This window comes from Aethalodelphis obliquidens, unplaced genomic scaffold, assembly GCF_003676395.1.
Source record: "Aethalodelphis obliquidens isolate GAN/ISIS:26980383/991018 unplaced genomic scaffold, ASM367639v1 scaffold34, whole genome shotgun sequence".
NCBI classification, from domain to species: Eukaryota; Metazoa; Chordata; class Mammalia; order Artiodactyla; family Delphinidae; genus Aethalodelphis; species Aethalodelphis obliquidens.
In genome coordinates this window covers 17,875,616-17,895,745 of record NW_020837978.1, presented here as the reverse complement: position 1 = coordinate 17,895,745, position 20,130 = coordinate 17,875,616, and the positions used below count along the sequence as shown (strand labels likewise).

The following is a 20,130-nucleotide window of genomic DNA, read 5'->3' as shown; positions in this document are numbered from 1 at the left end:
ATAAGTAGCAGATCCCAGATGAAAACCAGAACGGTAATCAACTGTTTGATGAGAATGTTCTCAGGTATGACCTGTGCTCTTCTGAATGAAACTTAGCGAGGGAGAACTGGCCATCAATCATCTTAACTAAGTTCACCTTTTGTTGTTGCTGTTTAAGTACAATTTTGTCCCAGGAAATTCAAAGTGAGTGGTTGTGATTACATTTTCCTCATCTACATGCCTCCGACACTCTTGTTGAAGATGCTAATCTTGTACAAAGCTATCTTTGGAGTTGATGGCGCTGCCACATCTCACTCCTATGGGAAATGGAGAGATGACGTGCATAAAACAGAATAAAATGTATTAGGGCCAAGTTAAACTGCTAATAAGAATAATCACAGTAATAGATCCAAAAATTATTTAAAATCTAGTATTAATTACATAAGTCCATTTCAGAAGTCCTACTGATGTGATGAGAAATTCACAAATTCTATACAAATTGAAAACAGAAATTATATGGCTTATTAAAATACTTACTGTCTCTATGTTATCATATATGTAAATTTATGCACATATACATAAATTATACATTTACATGTATAAACTTTAATTTATCAGGACTACTCAATTTCATCTCCTAGTTAATAATTTAGTACTTATTAACCTTCAATATTCCCATCAAGATATATTCTCCTATCAATGATGATAAAACATACAAGCATTACAGATGTATTTTCTAAACAAAATTTGCTTCCCATTTTAGAAACTTGATGTCACCAAGGCATTATCATCAAATTTAACTCCTGTATTTCACTTTAAGATAAAAATAGAGAAGAAAGCTTTCAAATCTGTAAGTCCAAGAAGAACTATAATTAGAATCCCTGGCTCTTGCTTAGGATGAATTCTACATCTTATTTCAGCTTGACAGTAGGCAGATTTCTCATTCAATGTGAAGTTGAAACCAGAATGAAAAGTGCTTTGGAAAAAAAAAATAACCTCTGGTTTCTGTCCTCATAATTCCCTTCTCCCCATGAAATGAACCTATGTGGAATATTTGAAATAGCATCTCAAATACACCCAGCTCTTGTCTATTTGTCATTGAAGACATTGGAGGGATGAGTCCTGAGGGGTCCATGGTGGATCAGACTGGAAGGCTGCAACCTGAGAGGATCCGGGGAAACCTTGCAGACTCACTGGGGCAGTGGTCAGGCTGGAGGGTTCAAGGACTCTTAAAGAAGTTCATTTATTTTGCCACTCATATCTGCAGGGCTTTCCCACCAATGCTTTTTTTTTTTTTTTTTTTTAATCTCTATCTTTTGGGCCAAATTTTGTTTTGTTTTGTTTTTTTAATTTTTTTATACAGTAAGTTCTTATTAGTCATCAATTTTATACACATCAGCGTATACATGTCAATCCTAATCTCCCAGTTCATCACACCACCATCCCCACCCCGCCGCCGCTTTCCCCCCTTGGTGTCCATCCATACGTTTGTTCTCTACATCTGTGTCTCAATTTCTGCCCTGCAAACCGGTTCATCTGTACCATTTTTCTAGGTTCCACCTACATGCGTTAATATACAATATTTGTTTTTCTCTTTCTGACTTACTTCACTCTGTATGGTTTTGCTTGGGTTTTGAAACTCAAGACAGGCTCCTGTGGACTCTCAGCTTTCTTTTTACTTAAGGACAGAAGATCTTCCAGTCCATCTATCTCTGTGACTGAGCTGTCAAAAATGCCTGGTCTGAAAATGGATAGGCCTGTAGCTGGGAACTTACTGGCCAGGAAACCTATAGTGGCAGGGCTCAAAACCCTCTCTGAAGATACAATATGGAAAGAAGTGAGCGGGGTTGACTCAGAATTTCAGGCTAGAGGTCGAAATATTACCCACAAAGAAGGAGACCAGCTTCCTAACTGGTCTTACTGTCTCCACTGGAGTGATCTTTCTCAAGTGTTGGTTATGCTACTCCCTTGCTTAAGACATTTCAATAACCAGTGTTTGGGGAAGCACACAAATGGAACCCTACATACATATAACTAAATATACAAAAACTACTCAATTTAACAAACTGATAAATAGAATATGTCCTGTGAAGAATATGCCTTTGTATTGATAAAATAACATAACACGTAAAGCTACGGTTTTTTAATACGAAGTCAGGAAAACAGTAAAAACAACTGAATTGCATCACTGTTGTGCGTATTTGAGCATTCTGTTTAGAATCTGGTGGGTTTAGAACGGGTAATAAAAGCACACCAAAATATAGATTTTATGTATGTCTATAATATTCATTTTAGCAAAATTACTAATTATGTTATTTTAATCAATATTTTTATATTATTTATGTTCTAGTGATCTAAAGGATTAAAAAATATTCCAAGTATACAAAAGTTTAATATAGTTTCACTCATTAAAGATGTAAGTTATAAATACAAATGAAAAATGAGTATTTTTTTCATATTTTCAAAAAGTCTTTTCTTCTAAAATATTCAGTTATCTATAAAATTAAAAGACAAATTCTAATAAAAGACTATCAAAAGAGTAAAATGCTCTAACATAAAGCTGAAATTTTTATGTAATTTTAAAGAATTTAATATTTTCATATAAATAAAGCCTTTCAAATTTTAGCATTCAATGTAAAATTATCATGCTTATGTGTTTTCACGTATATATTTTTGTGTATATATTGTGTGTGAGTGTGTATGTATAGAGAAAGAGAAAAAGGGGGAGAGAGAGAGAGAGAATTTTTTTCTAGTAATATAATATTTAATACTGTATAATATTCCTTAGCCTTCATTGTGCAAATTTTGGGAATACAAACCTTAATTCCCAAATTAGGAATTAGGAATTCATTCTAGTTTGTTCTTTGTCTACAAACTAGAACATTAAAGATAAGCAAGGAAATGGATGCTCTTTTGGTCCGATTTGAAAACTATCCTTTGTTAGGCAAGAATCTATTGCATACATATTATCTGAGAAGTTTTAAGTCAATTAGCAGAAATGAATAAAAGAAAATTGCTTCCATTTTTTCTCCTCTCTAGTGGACACAGGGCCAGCTGTGGAGGGGTGCTTCCCTGGGCCCTGAACATTCAACACAAGAGCTGCTGCTTTGGATTATGTGTTGAACTGGGCCAGCAATGACTGCTAAATCTGGAGCACAGAGGTGGTCTTGCATGCTTTAATGATTTTATTTTGTGTGTGTGATTGTTAAAGAAAAGCCTCCTAAAGCATGGGTTCCGGAGCAAGGGCCCCTCTAGCCTGAGCCTACGAGCAGTTATGTCAATAACTACTCTGGACTTTACACCAGAATTCATGTATTTTAAACACAGTAGAGAAAACAGGACTCTTTATGGGCAAACTCCTGTTTTCTTTTTTCCACTAGATGCTTTCCTCATTCTTCCATGTTCTCCTCCCCAGCCAAAGGAAAGGAACTTTATTCCCCATTCTTCTTATTTATAATGTTGGGTGCTTTGAAAAACTCTAGTCCTTTTGCTTTCAAACCCTTTCACTTCACCCCTTCCTGATCGACTGGTCATTAAAGACTCAAATCAAACATCAGATATCACCATTTCTGGGAAGGCTCCTTCTCACACCTATCTGGGTGGGGGTCCCTTCTAGGCACTCCTGCAGCACCCTGGGTCTCCCTCCATCATAAAACTGGCCACACCGTATTATAATCTTCTAATAAGAAGACCCCTCCTAATTACTTTCATGTTAAGGGCAAGAACTGCATTTAATTTGATTTTATAATCCCTCCACGTCATCAATTGATACATCATGGATGCTTAATAAACATCTGATAAAAAATAAGCTATTAAATTAAGACACTTAACAGTTGAATTGTCACCAGTGTACAGATGATATCAACTCTATTTATATTCACACATTTGTTCGTTGCCAGACAGCAAAACATGGTCAAATCAAAGCCAATCCCTGGGATGTCCATCCAGAACACGCCCTTCATGGGGTCATCAACAAATGCACTCCCCTCAACGTACATAAACTTCTCTTCAAATAGAAGCTGAGTTAGATGGCATCAAGTCTCACACATATTCAGCTTACTCCTTATAAGCCTCAATTTCTTCCCTTTGTCACCACATGTGGGAGAAGACAGCTGATGCCAGTATTCCATGCAGAGTTTTCAAAAAGGTCAACTAGCATTCAGATTTATGCTGGTAAAATTCATTCCTTCTCTTTCAAAAATTTAATGAGAAAGGACAGCTTTGTGAAATGGAGGAGCAAGAACAATATTGCTTAAATAAATTGGAATTTGCACTTTGATTACCCTGCAGTTTCTGCCATACTTTACTGGAAATGCTCCCTGCGGTGCAGGCTTTCTCTGGAGTGACATCATCATATGAAGCCATCCTCACTATAATTATTTCCATCCATTATTTGTAGAGCACATAGCAAGAACATTCGGTAAGGAATACCTGATGCATATAGAACAATTTAAAACTTTAGAGTCACCAGAAAGCCCCCATTAAAAGGCAAATGATACATCTTTATGCATGCCTCAGACCCCAAAGGAGATATTTCACATTCGCACTAGAAAAGACGACTCTCTTTCAAACAATAAGACTCTGATAAGAGCAAATATCCTATGCCATGAAATAACAAACAACATGCGTAGTTTCAGTTGCTTTTCTTGGAGTAACACTTTAAGCAACTGTGACATCGAAGGAGCTGGCGTATTTTAGTTCACATTGTCAAATTTAAATCCTTCTGGAATTTAAGCAACGTCAGTGCTAATACCAAGTATTGGGATTTTAAATTTCTGTTCTTGGAAATCTTGGTTTCCCTACTGGGGAAATTGATTGCTGTCTTTTCAATGTGTGAGTTGTTTCTTTTTTTTTCAATTTTAATAAAAGTGAAAACACCAATATGAGTATTAATCTTCTCAAAAATCAAATAGCTCTCTGAAACATGGTTTTTTTTTTTGACAATTTAAATGAAATAAATGTGAAAGCTGTAGCTGTCTTCCCTCACAATTTGCAACTCCCCGATTTCTTGGGGGCTCACTGTAGTGGGGACAGGGTTGGGCTGGGGTGGAATGCACTCCCACTGCTGTGAGTTACAGGCTGTGGATAGGTTCCTTGTCTCCTGGAGAAGAAAAGCTTCTACCATTTACTCACTGGGGCTTTGGTTTTGTTTTAAATGTAGAAAAACATGCATTTAACTCTGCGATTAATGATCCAAAGGCCCAAATTCACTCATTCATCTCTTCATTCATTCAACATAACAACTGAGGAAAAGAAAAAGGCGTTGAACATGAAGTTAAATTGAAAAATTTACTCAACAGGATGAAAACGTGATTCTTCCTTTTCCCTCTAACCACTATTTTCAGACCCGCTCCGTAAAATCCCTTCTGTGTCCTTTAATGTCATCTGGATCAGATTCTATCATTTTTAACTATTATCGGTTGCTTAAAAGTTCAAGCTAATCTAACTCAGTTTAAAATTTCAGTCTCCAGCCGCTGTAATGCTTTTGCTTCCCCAAGTCCAGTGTGGCCCTCAGCCCTGCTGGCCACCACCTGCCGCTGCCTCCCCTATCTCTCCTCTCTCTTCTGAGGTCTCCTACCTCTGCCTTGTCCCACCAGGAGGATGGGTGGAACAAAAATGGGAAAAAGGCCATATATGGTGCTGCTGTGTGTCATCTTTAGGCTCTTGCCCAAGCCCTGTGTCGCAGGTCATGAAAACTTGCTATGGCAGGGGGAGAATGCTGGTCCTTCCAGAGACCCTGCAGAGGCACCACTCCCCATGAGCCACGTGACTTAGCGTAACCTCCCTCGCCTGCCTCCTTGGCTCTGGCCCACCACAATACACCCTCAGCATCTTAACACTGGGGTCTTCTCATAAGGCAGACTGACCACCTGCCTTCATAATTCTCCACGATATCCCCAAAGTCCCAGGGACAGATTCTCTCAAGCATGAGCTTTATTGGCATCTATTTTGGCTGCTTGAAGATTGTCCTCTTACATATTCTTGGCTTCACAACTTTACTCTGAACTATGATGTATTTAATAAAAACTCAGATGTGAAATGAGGTCAGTATTATATATTTATCTAAGCAATAGATGATCACCCATGTTTACGGGTATCACAGACCCATTGAAACCAGTGGTCAAACACCCACCCTGATTTATGCTGAAGTGCAGAACCCACCATCACAGCCTCATTTGTCTGGATGTGAGCCACTCTTGGGGCTGAGCTTACAGGGTATCTAGTGTGCTTTCATTTGCACATGGCACAAAAGGCATTAGTCAAGTTGACTGTCTATGATAATGCTGTCAAGGGCTGTCAAATACACATATTTTCACTATTCTCACATTTCCCGTTTCCTTGACAGAAATTTGTGATGGTAAGTGGCAGCAATTGGTTCCAATTCTCAAACTTAGGAACTAGGTTCTGACCTAATTTGTAGCAGAATGAAATATCTCTGTTAAAATGTTTTACATTTTCCATTGTTTCTTAGGGGCACATGCTAAACCCTGTAAGGAAAGCAAAGTCACATTGCCGTGACAGTGGATGGGTTTCTTCTCACTAGCTTTAAGCTCATGAGAATCTCATCACTTTTTAAAGTTCATAATCAGAAACTAGAAACGCTGACTCTCACGGAAAACTCTATTTCTGGGATTTGGTTAATGAGTTATCCCAGTCACTAAATAAAGTTCTATGTGCCAGAAAAGAAACAGTTACATTAAACAAGTCTGCCAAATATTTTAAGTACAGAGGGAACATTAGGAGATTTAGGTTAAAGATGGGTGTTTTCTACCATCACAACAATGAGCCCTTAACTCCCTGTTTGAATAGGAAGGGTTTTAAATAAATCACCTATAGCCTTCATAAATCGCACGCTTCTTACACATATGTTTAAAGAAACTTAACGCCTCTTCAACTATACATTGTAAATAATATTGACCAGGAGGCAAGTAACAGACTGTGGATAAGTGCTTTAGAATTTGGTTTAAATGTTTGCACTTCCTTCATTTTTCAAAGAACAGTAAATTAACACTCATAATCCATCCTTAGATCTCACTGAATAGCCCTCTTCCTTATTAATGCAAAAATATTCAAATGTTGAGCTGTTTAAAAATTTTCCGTGAAGTTATAAATGCTAATCTACAGCTTTCAGAAATTCTTTCTTATAAATTTCCAATGTAAATTTATAACTTGCTACCATGAGGGGAAAAAACCACAACTTTTTACTATTATCACCTTAGAAAGGGAGGTGGAAGTATTTTATCATCAAGAAAGCTGGGGCTCTGAAAAAAATATTTTTTTGAAACTATGTAAATGCCTGCTGCTATACGTGCGTAGAGAAATTTGTTCTTCTTGAGGGACATGGCATAATTTTACATAAAAATACTTCTGTGGTTGATTTCCCCCAAATTTCTCAATAAGTGTCTCTGGTGGGTTTACCTGAAAATGCTAACAGAATTCCTGGATAAGGCATGAGGCACAGCACAGTGAGCTCTGAGTGGCTCACCAGGGTTCACCAGTGAGAACAGGACCTGCCCTGGCATCACAGTCACATCCAGACTATACAAAATCTGATCATTTTGCTTGGCTCCAAAGAATTTCCCCAAATTCCCTCTCCCACTTTTCTCTTATGACAATTCTACTTTCATTCTCTATATCTTTAGCTTCAATTTTTGTTTATGATTTATAATAACTGTTCATCATCCCAATAAGGATTCAAAAGGTTAATGACACAAGAAAAAAAACCAAAGGGCCTGAGAATAAAGCTTAATTAGGAAATTTATTAATTTTCATTTCTGTGCATATTCACATTAAAATGCAATTTGGTTCCATTCCACCCAAATTTAAATTCTAGATAAATTATGCCAGCATATTTAGATCAAGAAAGCTGAGTAAAGTTTTATTTTTAATAGAAGAGCTCATAAGATATATAGACGTTACCCAAATGAAAATGTAAACAATTCATAAATGTTTCAATGATTCTAACTTGTCTACCTCAACCTTAAGCTCTGGAATTTATGTAATGAAGTTACTAATTGAGATGATCACAAATTACCTTATCATTTTATTCAATGTGAGACATCCATTAATTTGCTATGCCGCCCAGTGTTTCCTGGTTATACTGCTAAAATGATTTTTTTCCCTGAAATAGCATCACTGTCTATTTTCAGAAAGTCAGTATTCAAAGCAGAGACCAATTGCTAATGACTATTAATACCTTCTTTAGTGACAATAAAATAACTCCTGAAATGAGACCTTAGGTACAGTGAAACTATTTTATGTATCTAGGTGCCCCTTACACAGTAACTAAGCAAAAACAGAAAAGAAGCCATAGAATTTTGCCTCTCTGAGAAGTGTTCCTTGGGTGTGCAAGATTCGGCAATCTTCTACCGTTCAATTTCTTTAGAAAAAATAATAACTCTTCAAAATACCATAAGCAACATCCTTTCATTCAATCATTTATTAATTCATTAGGCATTTATTCTGTGCCTACCGAACCCAAGCGCACATATTAAATGTTAGAAAGTTATTTCAATGTATAGCTATGTCAACGTAGCTGAAATCTCAGAGATGGTGACCAACAGCGAGGAAGACCAGGAGGTTCAGCTAATATTTGATGCATTTTATCAGGCTTCAGGAACACAACAGGGAACCAGGGTCTTTGGTGACTGACTGCATGTATAGTGAGCAGGGCAGCAAGGTTAAAAAGGCAGCCAGACAGCTACAATGAATTCAGCAAACTACATCTCACTAACACATTTGGTTTAAAAAAAAAAATGTATGAATTCTGAGCTACCTTGAATCACTAGCAGGCTCCTTCTAATTACTAACAATGAGGAGTCTGCCCTCTCAGCTGCAGCTGGATGCCCCAGGCATCTTTAGAGCAAAACCAACAAATGATTGGAATACTATGATTTAAACTCAAAACCAAAGCACAGTTGGAGATTTTTTTACAAGGCTGCTTGAAAGTCTCGTGTCTACGGTTTGTGAGATCATAGAAGACGCAGAAGGACAACACAAGGTCAAATCTACATCTCATATACAAAGAACAAACTGGTTTTCAAATCCGTTTGCCATAGCTCACAATCTAGGGGATGGTACAGGATGAATAGCAGGGTCCTGCGCACAAAGAACACACCAGTGACCTCAAGTGCCCTGCTATGAATAATGGCCATTATTAGAGGGAGGTGGTGGCAGCAGGAGGAATACACCACTGTCTGTCCTCCTGAGCCAGAGAGGCAAAATGCAGAAAGAGCAGCCCTGCAGATACACACTATGCTAATTATTTTTGCGATATAATTCTTGAGGGCATCTCTTCATTTGAGCAGCTAAGACAGCCCTTCAAGTGTAGCATGAGGCACCTTGCCATTAACCATCTGTGGCTTGAGGTTTGTTTGTTTGTTTTTCAAATTTGATAAATATGTGGTATCCATCCTGGTCCCACAAGATCAGGAAAAAAAAAAAAAAGATTAAATATGCAGCTTCTATGAAGGAAGTTTCTCTTCGACTCTCCGTGATAACACACATGGCAATGCTGTCAACGTGAAGGTTTGGGGGCCATTTGTTGTCCACCATTTTTAACATGTTCGTTATTATTTATATTTGGCTTTGAGGTAATCTCCTTAACCAGTTCCTAGGGTGAATACAATCAAAGGGCCAGAGGATCGTTCTCTTGCCCGGTGTAATATTTGTTTCTGGGAACCAACATAGGTGATGTTTTCTGAGGGAGGCGAGGAGGGCTGAGGGGGAGAAAGTGGGCTGTGTTTTGGTTTTGGGTTTTTTTGTTGTTCCACGCTTAGCACTTGGGATGTAAAATAAAATCTTCCTCATTCTCTCTCCCTCTTTTTAACCCCCAGAGTGAGAAATATTACAGAGGACCTGCACTAAGTGACATCTGCTTGGCATTCAGACACACACACATCAATGTGATTAAAACATAGTTAGAGTGTCCATTTCTCATGACAGTCATAAGAAGTATGAGAAGGGGGATACTCAGCTGTCTTATGAATTGACGTGGCCTAGCAGCCCTTTTCTGCCTCACCAAGGAAGCTTACTGTGGACTGTTTCCAAGGCTCTGACATTCAGACCCAAAGCAATGCCTGCTAACAGGTGAGCAGTTGTTACAAATGCCAATCAAGTGGAAAGAGCAAAACTATTGGTTTTCTCTCTAGTGTGAAAGGAGGCTTTTAACTTTTCCTAAATCTATCTCTGCACACTCTGCACCATCACCCAACCCAGGCTTATACTGTTCATCTAAAAGATTGGCATTTCAAGTATGTTTTACAAAAACCCGGGATACTACAAGCCTCTCCTTCGGAGACTGAACAGAAAATAGGACCCTGGAAACATATTTGATTTATATCTATTATATCAATTCCTAACTCTGTTCCGCCATGAAACAACAATTCAGATTCTGGGCCAGAAAAAAAAAATGGCTTTCAAAACCTAAGACGACTTAACACTAACAATTCAACCTATCCTTATGCAATCTAAGTAAAAATTTGACCTTGAGAGTTACAATAAAAATTTATCTCTAGAGTATTCCCCACCTGCACACATACTTCCCTCCCTATGCATACTCCAGTGTGAATTACTCAAGGATATTAGCTAGTAAAGACCGGGATAGGGATCTGTTCTGACAAACATACGCACCCTGCAAACCTTAATCTATAGGCATGCAGTCATCATGTGCCTCATGAATACTCCATCAGGTTACATTGGCATCCAGCCTCCACTGTGACTGGCATTGCACATGAAACTTATCTCACATGTGCACAGAACTCTCAGGATACTGAGGTGTGTTGCTAACATCTACCTACTTTTGACCCCATTCATTTAAATTAATTGATAAAAATGGATGATTATTTCTTTATTTTTGTGGTACGGGGGCCTCTCACTGTTGTGGCCTCTCCCGTTGCGGAGCACAGGCTCTGGATACGCAGGCTCAGCGGCCATGGCTCACGGGCCCAGCCGCCCCACGGCATGTGGGATCTTCCCGGACCGGGGCACGAACCCATGTCCCCTGCATCGGCAGGCGGACTCTCAACCACTGTGCCACCAGGGAAGCCCCTGGATGATTCTTTGTGAAGTGCTCTCCTAGGTATCGCAGAAGATACGGAACATTTCATGGCCCCTGTGGTTGAGTATTTTGTATTTGGGGAGGAAAAAAAACACATAAAATGTTAAATGGCATAAAGATAAAATCTTGGTCTATACCACAGTGCAAAAGATGCCACATGGATGTGTACGATAAATACACAAAACGTGCTCTTGGGCAACAATTCTCATTTCAAATATTATAGGATTTGTTTCTTCTCTGCCGTGAGGTGTACCACTAGTAACTTACTATAAATAATGAGTATTTGAGTTTGTGGATTATTTATATTTTCATAATTATATCAATTCAAAGTCATCTACATAAGGATGCCACTCTACACACTTACATTCTGATGTGACAAATGGAAGGGCAGGGAAAGTGAAAGCCCCAGGTGCACATCTAAACCTGGCCACCACCCTCACTGCCCTACTTATATTACATAATTTCCCTTGTGCAGCCCTTCTTACCTTGCTTTGTTTTTCCAGTGGTATTTATCTTTCTAACATAAAATATAGTTTCCTTATTTGTTAAGTATAGTCTTAATTGCCTTTCTCTACCTGATAAAATGGAAGCACCAAGAAGCCAGGTGCTCTGTTTATACTGTTTGGTGATATATCTCCAGCCCTAACACACAGTACGCACTCAATAAATGGGTGCTATTTTGTTTTTGTTGTTACTGAACACATATAGGATTGTTTACTGCATGAACATCTCTGGGATCTCTTTCTGTGCATTAGAAAGACTGAGCAACCTTAGTAAGTACAAGCACCGGTGCTGTGAATTCACAGCAGGACAGAAATATTTAGTTTCGATAAAACAGTTTAACTTGAAATGAGCCACAGACTTCCTAAGAGCCTTACAATATACCAAGTTTAACTTTAACATAATTGAGAATATACGTTCCTCATGCAATCATCCTCTGTTCACACTCCAGTATTATTGCATTTTGAAGTTACTGTTTTATTCCTTGTCTATTTGTCCGTTTTTCCCATAGAACATAAGCTTCCTGAGGGTAGAGAGCTTATCTGTCTTACTGGCAGCTCTGTCCCCAGTGCTCTCCACAGGGCCTGGGGCGATGCAGCCACACCCACTTATTTGCAGCAAGAATGCTTTCCCCTTCAGCACCCACCTCTAACAAGCCCAAAACTGTGAAAGCCAAGCTGTTACTCTGTTTCTGAGAATTCTGCAGATTGTAATTTTTAAAAGAAAAAAAACAGTGATTCTCACACCATGGAACAGTGACTCTTGTCTTTTTTCTATTTTTGATTTTAAAGGATATTTGAGGTGTAGTCATCAAAGTATTCACTGACTAAAATTAGTGCTTTTATCGCAACCTCCAAAGGGAAAAACAAGGATGAAAAGAAAAGAATAGAAGTTGATGGTAGGCACAGGCTGAAATACAAATGCCACCGAGGAGAACACATGAAGAAACTGCACCAAGGGCAGAAGGAATGATTGACAAATTCTGAGCACCAGGAGAATCATGAGTGGAAGGGAAAAAGCAGGTCTTGTTGACAAGTGATGAGCAGTGAGAAAGTAGCTGAGCTGAACATATTTTTTAACGAAGTGTTAAGTAGATCACCCAGAGAGGTAGGTAATGACTGTGATGAAGAGTTGGCCAGGGCGTGAAAAAAAAAAAAAAAAAAAGCAAAATTAAGTGACACTTGGTAAATCACAGGAGGACATGAAACCTGAGAGAGCTTCTGGATAGAATGGTCCGTCCCTCGTGACACTCCGATGCCTTTCAGTAATCCAACTGAGCGGCTCATTAAAATTATGCGTGAACAGATAACTCTGGCAAAAAGGCGAGGGAGCCAAGACACAATTAGAGCGATACAATGGCTACATCCACAGATGCAAAAAAACAGGACTGTGAGGTACTGGAGGAGATGCAATGAAGAAATACCCACTGGGAAACAGTAAGTGGATCCCAGGGAAATAACAGAAGCAATAAAACTGGCCACAGGCTGGATGAGTTATGCCAAAAGAGAGAAATATTTAAAATGGGTCATGTTTGCACAAAATAATTCAGCTAACAGTGAGGGAATTTAAAGAACCAAGTTGAAGGGCCATATGAGTAAATGGGAGGATCAGATTTCAGTTTCTCTCTGTCTATGGACAGGGTAAACACAGGATTATCACAACCAGGAAGCTGCTTGGGCATCAGACAGAGGCCGCCAGTGTTTTCCTAAATAAAAGTGATGCATTAGGCTCTACTTATTTCGAATGGTATGGTGAGTTCTCTGGACTACATGGAAAGAAAGTGAATTTACATGTATAGAATGCTGATTTTGTGCTGGGTCCTGTTTGACATTTTAACATATATGAGCTATTTGGCTTCACACAACAAACCTGTCACACGAAAGTCATGATCACAACTTGTAGTTGAGGGAAACTGAGATCACACAGTTCTTAAATAGTGGAGCCAGAAATTACATCTAAGTTGGGGTAGCTCCAAAGCCGGGTGGCACCCAGCTGCCTCCTGCATTAAAGGAAGTTTATAATGAAGCATCAAATTACTAAAAAAAATATATAACTTAAGGATCTGGAGATTGTGTTTAATATGCTTCCTCACACTCAGATTCAGATGTCCACCTTAGATAGTTTGATTTATCCTCCTTGGGCTTCATTATTGCTAAGGTTTGTTATTTTATGAGACCAACACCTACCTATAAATAAAAACAAAACAATCTTATTTAAAAATGGTACACACCCATTAAAAAAAAAATCCTTAGACTACCCTCCCTGTGTTTTGTTACAAACATGACATGACATTATTATATGACAAAATTCCCCAAATTTTCCTCTGAGGGCTGGGATGAGGGTGAGGAGGGACAGAAGGGTTTAGTCATTCATTCATGTATCTGTTTATGAAAACCATTTATTGGGTGCCTAATATAAACTAGGCACCTTGCTAGGTTCTTAGAATAAACAAAATGATCATAGTTTCTGTCCATATAGAAGGTACACCCTGTTGGTTGATATAAACGAGTAAAGGAATTTTACTTGTTTACTGAGCATAAGACAGTGGAGTAAATGGAAATCATGTAGGGAAGCCAGGATCTGACTGGGACACACTGGAGTGATACTTAATTCTGAAGCAGTAATTTAGGGGAAGCTCATCAGGGAAGAAGGGAGTAGAGCTGTCAGTTTCTGGGCAGAAAGAAGAGCTTGTCCCAAAGTGATAAAAACAAGAGAGAAAACAGCACTCACCGAATGACCCATAGTTCTCAGGCACTGACCACACACCAGGACAGGAAGTAGGTGGAGTTTGTTGTTACTCACTGGTCCCCATGCCAAAGAGTTGGGCGTGCTATGACTAGGACTGCCCCTGAGCAACATATGCCCCAAGCTGCCTCTGGCCATCTGGAGCCTTTTGCCATGATTTTTTCTGTGTATCCTCTGGCATTCTTAAGACCATTTCAGTGAAGCTGAAGTTTACGTGTAAAATCAGACCACAAAGAGAAAATCGTCTGATGTCAGAGTTACTCTAGAAAACCACTTGGGAGGTCTCTATTTTAGAGATCTCAAAGTCTAATATGATCAATATTTCCACCAAGAGTGGGAAAGGTAAGTGTTTATATATAAGCCAGAGAGTTGGCTTGTGAGAGTGGTGAATAGATCCCGTTCCTTTAAATACATTAAATTCTTAGAGATGTCGACACTGGGTGAGGTGTCTACACCATAAGAGGCTGAAGGAAGGGAAGATCCAAGTTCTCCTTGGCATACTCACATTTGGTTGTTGTAAATTTTGGGCTGAATGGTTAATATATGGCTCCTGTCTGAAGAAGGCTGCAACCAGAATCTTCTCTTGCCTACCTGGGGGCTGAGGTATTATGCAAACGATGCCCTGATTTATGTGGTTTAACAAGTGACTCAAATATTGAGAAAACCTAGATAAAATAAATAGCGTTGCTTTGACATCAGAGAGCAAAGATTTCTCTGGGTCTCTGAGAATTGTCAATGCTCTTCGAGTCACCTAATTAATTTAGGAAGCTACTTATATGGATACAAAATCAACCCAACCTGCATGTGTCATTCGTCTATGGGCCAGTATACACTGCCTCCTTGTTTTCAGAGTGAGAATGTGTTCAACCTCACCTATGACTTTTACTCCATCACCATGATTATAAGGAGTATTTGATAACAGGCTTTGAAGCACTTCAAAAATCTCTATTATGCACTTATTAACATGTTTTGGGAATGGAGATAAAATATTAATGAAACATATTTTCTTTCTCCTCTAGTCTAGTGAAAGGGCAGAAAATAAACAAGAAGGTAGAATATGATCAGTGTGAGTATAAAGTGCTCCAGGAACACACAGGGGTGGCTCTTACCTTTAGTTGGCCAGGTTCAAAGAGAGAGGCAGCTCCGTCTAAACACAAGGAGCAGCACGTGTGCTTAGCATGTGTAGCAGAAGCTTTTCTTTGACAAGAGTGTTGACAATGAAGTGAAGATGCTCTATGTGCCCTAAATATCTACCACATTTTCAGGAAACATAAAATGGACATAGAAACCACAAGGAAGAATCTGCACCTGCACCGTGGATGAGAATTTGCAGAGGGGTGAGAGCTGAAAAAAGGAAACAAAATTTACAACCCTCAGTGGCATCTTAATCCCTTGCCAGAGTGACATTATCTGTGATGTTTGTGTGAAATATCAAATACTTGGAAAGCCTTACAGAAACCAGAACGCTACATGTGTCTGCAGATCACTGACAACATGATGAACACACATTTACGTGGAACGCTTAAACATGATCTTCAGAACATTCATGAACATATCTGAATACCCCCAACACAGCATTAGCAAAAGGCCAGGCGGCGCTCTTTGTTCGGTAAAGTAACTAATTCTTCATCAGTCATTTTGTCACTGAGACACATATTGTTCAGAAGAAAACAAAAAACAGCACTGGAATCAAGGAGAATTTTAAAATTAAAGAAAATTTAAGGAAACAGCATCTTTTTCACTCTGTACAAAACATTTCTCGGCCACCAAAGCATACATATAGGGTCTACTTCCCAGGAGGAGAGGGCTGAGAATACAGATTTTCCATGTTTCCCTTTCTTTACTGGGTTTTATTTGTGTTTACTAACTCTGTGAATCATTCTTTAGATGTACTAGTATTTAGATCACCATTTAACTACAATATTGTAGTCACCAAGAAGGCAAGTGTGTGCTGCTCCCTGATAAACACTAAATTTTGCTATCTTCAACATTTGAAACAAAAAAAAGGAAGAAAGAAATAATACAAAGAGAAAGACTCAAATGGTAGTGATTTCATTTTCTACCTTTCGGGTTATTCAATCATTTCGGAAGATGTGCCTCCATGAAAACCTCATCAAAATCACATGCCTGTGTCTGTGGCAAATATACGGCCCACATTCAAACTTCTTACAGTCACAAACTCCTTGAAAAATACTGAATGTGCTGTTGTCCTCATCACTTCCCGAAGTCAGTTAATGACAACTGTCAGATGCCCCAAATGATTTTTCTTACACGCCACAAGCAATGTTTGCTAATATAGTCTTTGCCACACAAATTTCTAAACATTCACTTCAAAATAGTAGAGGGCAAGTACTCCCATTTTACTCAATAGGAAGTTTTATACAATAGCGAACGATAAAATGTAATAAAACAAAACACCTCTGATTAGAATGAGAAAGACTTGCCTTTGAATTTTGGTTCATTTACTAGTTGTCTGACCTTGGGAAAATACTTAACAACTCTGAACTGCAGCTCCCTCAGCTTTGAAAGAGAGATAATAGTAGGTACCTAATTGAGTAGTTGTATTAATAAAGACATTATGTGTAGAATATAGTATACAGCCTGACTCACTTTTAGAGACTCAATATAAACTACTCCCATGATTACTTGTTATTGATACTAAAATAAAAAATTTTTTTTTAACTTCTGATTTCATGGCTAGTGCTTTCTAAATGTGCAATTCAGGGGAAAAAGCTTAGGCTTGGACCAGCAAAGTCTGTATTTGAATCTTGACTGTTCTGTGAAGTGTAAGAAAAATCACTTAACCTCTCTGAACCAGAGCTGCTTCCAATGGGAAATGTGAATACTAATATCTACCTTGCCAGATTACAATGATTGAATGAGGCCATTCTTCTCAGCACATGGTAAACGTTCATTGAATAGTAACTCTTAGTATTAATATTATTGTAACAGCAGTAGTTGAAAAGCAAGGATTCATCTGATGTGTCTGTGTTGGAATAAAATAATACCATTTTATACAGGGATAGAAAAATAGGATTGTCTTCCGTTGCTAACCCTGCTGGTTAGCGATGGCCTGGCATGTTCTGTGAGAAGGACTCCAGTATTTAGTAAGTCTCTGCATGCATGCACTGTTGACAAATACAGAAACTGGAACCCAGCAAGTGATTATCATTAAGTAGATCTAAATATCCCCAGATATTTGCACAAAGCATTGAAAAGATACAAAATATTCTGCAGCTACTACCTTATTTTAAGAACTGGAAATAAAAAGCAACTGCCTTTTTTCTCCTGTAAAAGGTGTTGGAGAAGAGTAGTGAGAAGATCTGGGAAAGCAGCAACAACAAAAGGACCAAATCTGTTGTTTGGCAAAGCATGTACAGTATTAGAAACTCAGTTACTGTCCCAGGTGTCACCATTCAAACATCTTAAGTTGACTTATTTCTGTTCATTCTAATCAGTGGCAGTGATTATCACAGACAGAGTGAAGGGTACAGACCTTAAGATAACAAAGGTTTATCGAGGGTGATTCTAAAAGACACCTGTACATTACAAATAATTGCTTTTAACATAGGATGTACAGAAAACAAGAGGATCGTTACATTTAAGGGTCAATTCTTCAGAAACCAAAGGAATAGACCCGAGATTTGTTTAAAGTAATCAACGTGTTTTATTTCCTTAGAACTGGAAGAATTCAGATCTAAACTTCCAAAGCTACAGTCAACAATTTTTTATCAGAGCCCAAGGGAGAAGGGCAGGGGTGAAAGAGACCAAAGATGAAGGAAGGCATAGAGAGACCACTAGGAGGAGGTGGGGAGGGGCCCCGTGCTTCCCTCTGTCTTCTGAGCCAGTTACATATCAGATCTGGTGACAGTACTGAGGGGACCAGGTTGGGGAATATGAATGGGAAGTGACACTGCAAAGGAACACTGACCGAACCTTAACTACAAAACAAGTCATCAAACCCCAAGTAGAAAGGGAACCTCCTAGTTCATCTCAGAAATGGGGGTAGCAACGGCAGAGCTAGGAACAGGATGGAGGCATGCCCATTTCTTTTATGCCTGGGTGATGTATATGACTGTAGGGTGGCCTTGAACTGTGGGAAGAGGAAGAGGGGTGGCCAGGGGTCTTCTCAGAACATCCCGTGTGGCTCTAAAGATCTAAATGGGGACAGACGCTCCTCAACCTTCCAATCCAAGAAGCTAGTCAAAGCTAAATTTATGATTGCACAAACAACTTGGAAGTGCCCAAATTATGTGATGGAAAACTACAACTCCCATAATTCCCTGGGTCGGCAAAAGGGAGGCCCCTCCCACATAAGCTGTCCCACTTTCTCAGCAACTAGGCCTCCGATACAATAGGCCTGGGAGCTCAGCAATTAGGCCTCCGATACAATAGGCCTGGGAGGAGTGGACAGGAGTTCAAGGAGACGCCACCCCCGCCCCACGACAGTTTGAGGGGTGTCCCTGGCAGGCCCCTGGAAGTACCCCCTGCTCCTCCTTCACCCCTTCCGACACTCCCACCCCTGATTCCAAAGTGGAGCTCCATAATGCCCGAGGGGAGGGGCGGAGGGATGTCATAAGGGGGAAACGGCTGGTCCAGGCCCCAACGGAAGCGCTGGCAAACAGTTGCAGGCAGGGACGGGGCACGGTGGTCTCATCTCATCCCAGGGAGCAGAGGCCCCGACTCAGATCCCAGTGGTATGAGGGCACAGAAGTGAGGGCCTGGTGGCCTGCCGCATCCAGCTCAGTCCCCAAGGGCCGGGGGTGGAAAGGGAGAGTGGGCGGAGAGCGGGGTGCCAGTTTGCAGGCCGTGGCTAGTTCCCCCAGTAACAGCCAGGCCGCAGCAGGAACGGGGCGGGGGCTCTTCTGTAAACTTTGGTGACTACTGGCTCTCACGGCCTCCGACGCCCGGGGCCTCGGCCTCTCTCTCAGCAGCCTCTTCCTCCCGCCCCTGCTCCCCCGGCGGAGGCCCGTTCTCTGGCTCCACGAGGAGCGGCTTCGCATCCTCCGCCGCGGTGGCCGCCTCCTCCATCTCCTCCCCTTCTTCCGAATCAGCCTCCTTGGGACGCTTGGGGATGTCCTTCGGCGGGTCCCTGGCGCTCCTCTTCAGCGGCCCCTTTTCGTTCTCCTCCTCGGCCGGCGGGTCGACGCCCGGCTCCCCCGGCTCGGCGCCGCCGCCGCCGTCGCCGTTGGTGTGGCTCTCCGGGTCCCCACAACCCTCGGTGGCCTCCGGCTCGGGCTCAGGCCCCTCGCCGCAGCTCTTCCCCTGGGCGAACTGGTAACCAGGAGCCTGGACGGCGGGGTTGTTCTCGATCTCCCACAGCCCCTCGCTGAAGCCCCTCCTCTTGCTGGGTTTGCCGAACTTCTCCTTGGACTCCTCGTACGGGAAGAGGTGCTTGGGTCCCAGTAAGGCCGTATCGTGGGTCCCGAAGAAAAACACTCGGTAGCGGTTGGCCTCGGCCGTTTGCTCGATCCTGGCCGGCCAATGGGCGTAGCCCTTTAACTTGGCGAACACCAAGTCCCCGCTCTTGTACTTGCGCCGGCAGAACCGCGACATGGCTGCGGACCTGGCCTCGGCAGCAGCTGGAAAGGGCGACCCACGACGGCGCGCCGGGGCAGCGGCTACTGGGCTCGGGCTGCGCAAGCCCCCCTCCCCCCACCCAGGGAGCTCTCGCGCGCACCGCCGGGCGCCACACCTAGGAGCCCTGAGAAGGTTCTAGTGCGAAGTGCATTATCTCGGAGACCCAAAGCCCGCTGGGCCCCACCGTCGACGCCGGGGTTTCTAGAACGACAGAGCCAAGAGCCTGGGTATCCCGGGTGGCGGTTGTGCTGACGGGGATCCTCTGC

The 20,130-nt window shown here is 40.9% G+C and overlaps 1 protein-coding gene across 1 annotated transcript; it reads right to left on the bottom strand.

Annotated features, from left to right (window-relative positions):
- Positions 1 to 19,110: 19,110 nt before the first annotated feature.
- On the bottom strand, positions 19,111 to 19,840 carry HDGFL1 (HDGF like 1). The gene has a single exon (XM_027128192.1). It carries the CDS (start codon positions 19,838 to 19,840, stop codon positions 19,166 to 19,168), a length of 675 nt encoding a protein of 224 aa, XP_026983993.1. The 3' UTR covers positions 19,111 to 19,165.
- Positions 19,841 to 20,130: the final 290 nt, after the last annotated feature.

Coding starts and splice junctions, on each gene's coding strand:
- HDGFL1 (XM_027128192.1), bottom strand. CDS start 19,840: ATGTCGCGGTTCTGCCGGCGCAAGTACAAGAGCGGGGACTTGGTGTTC.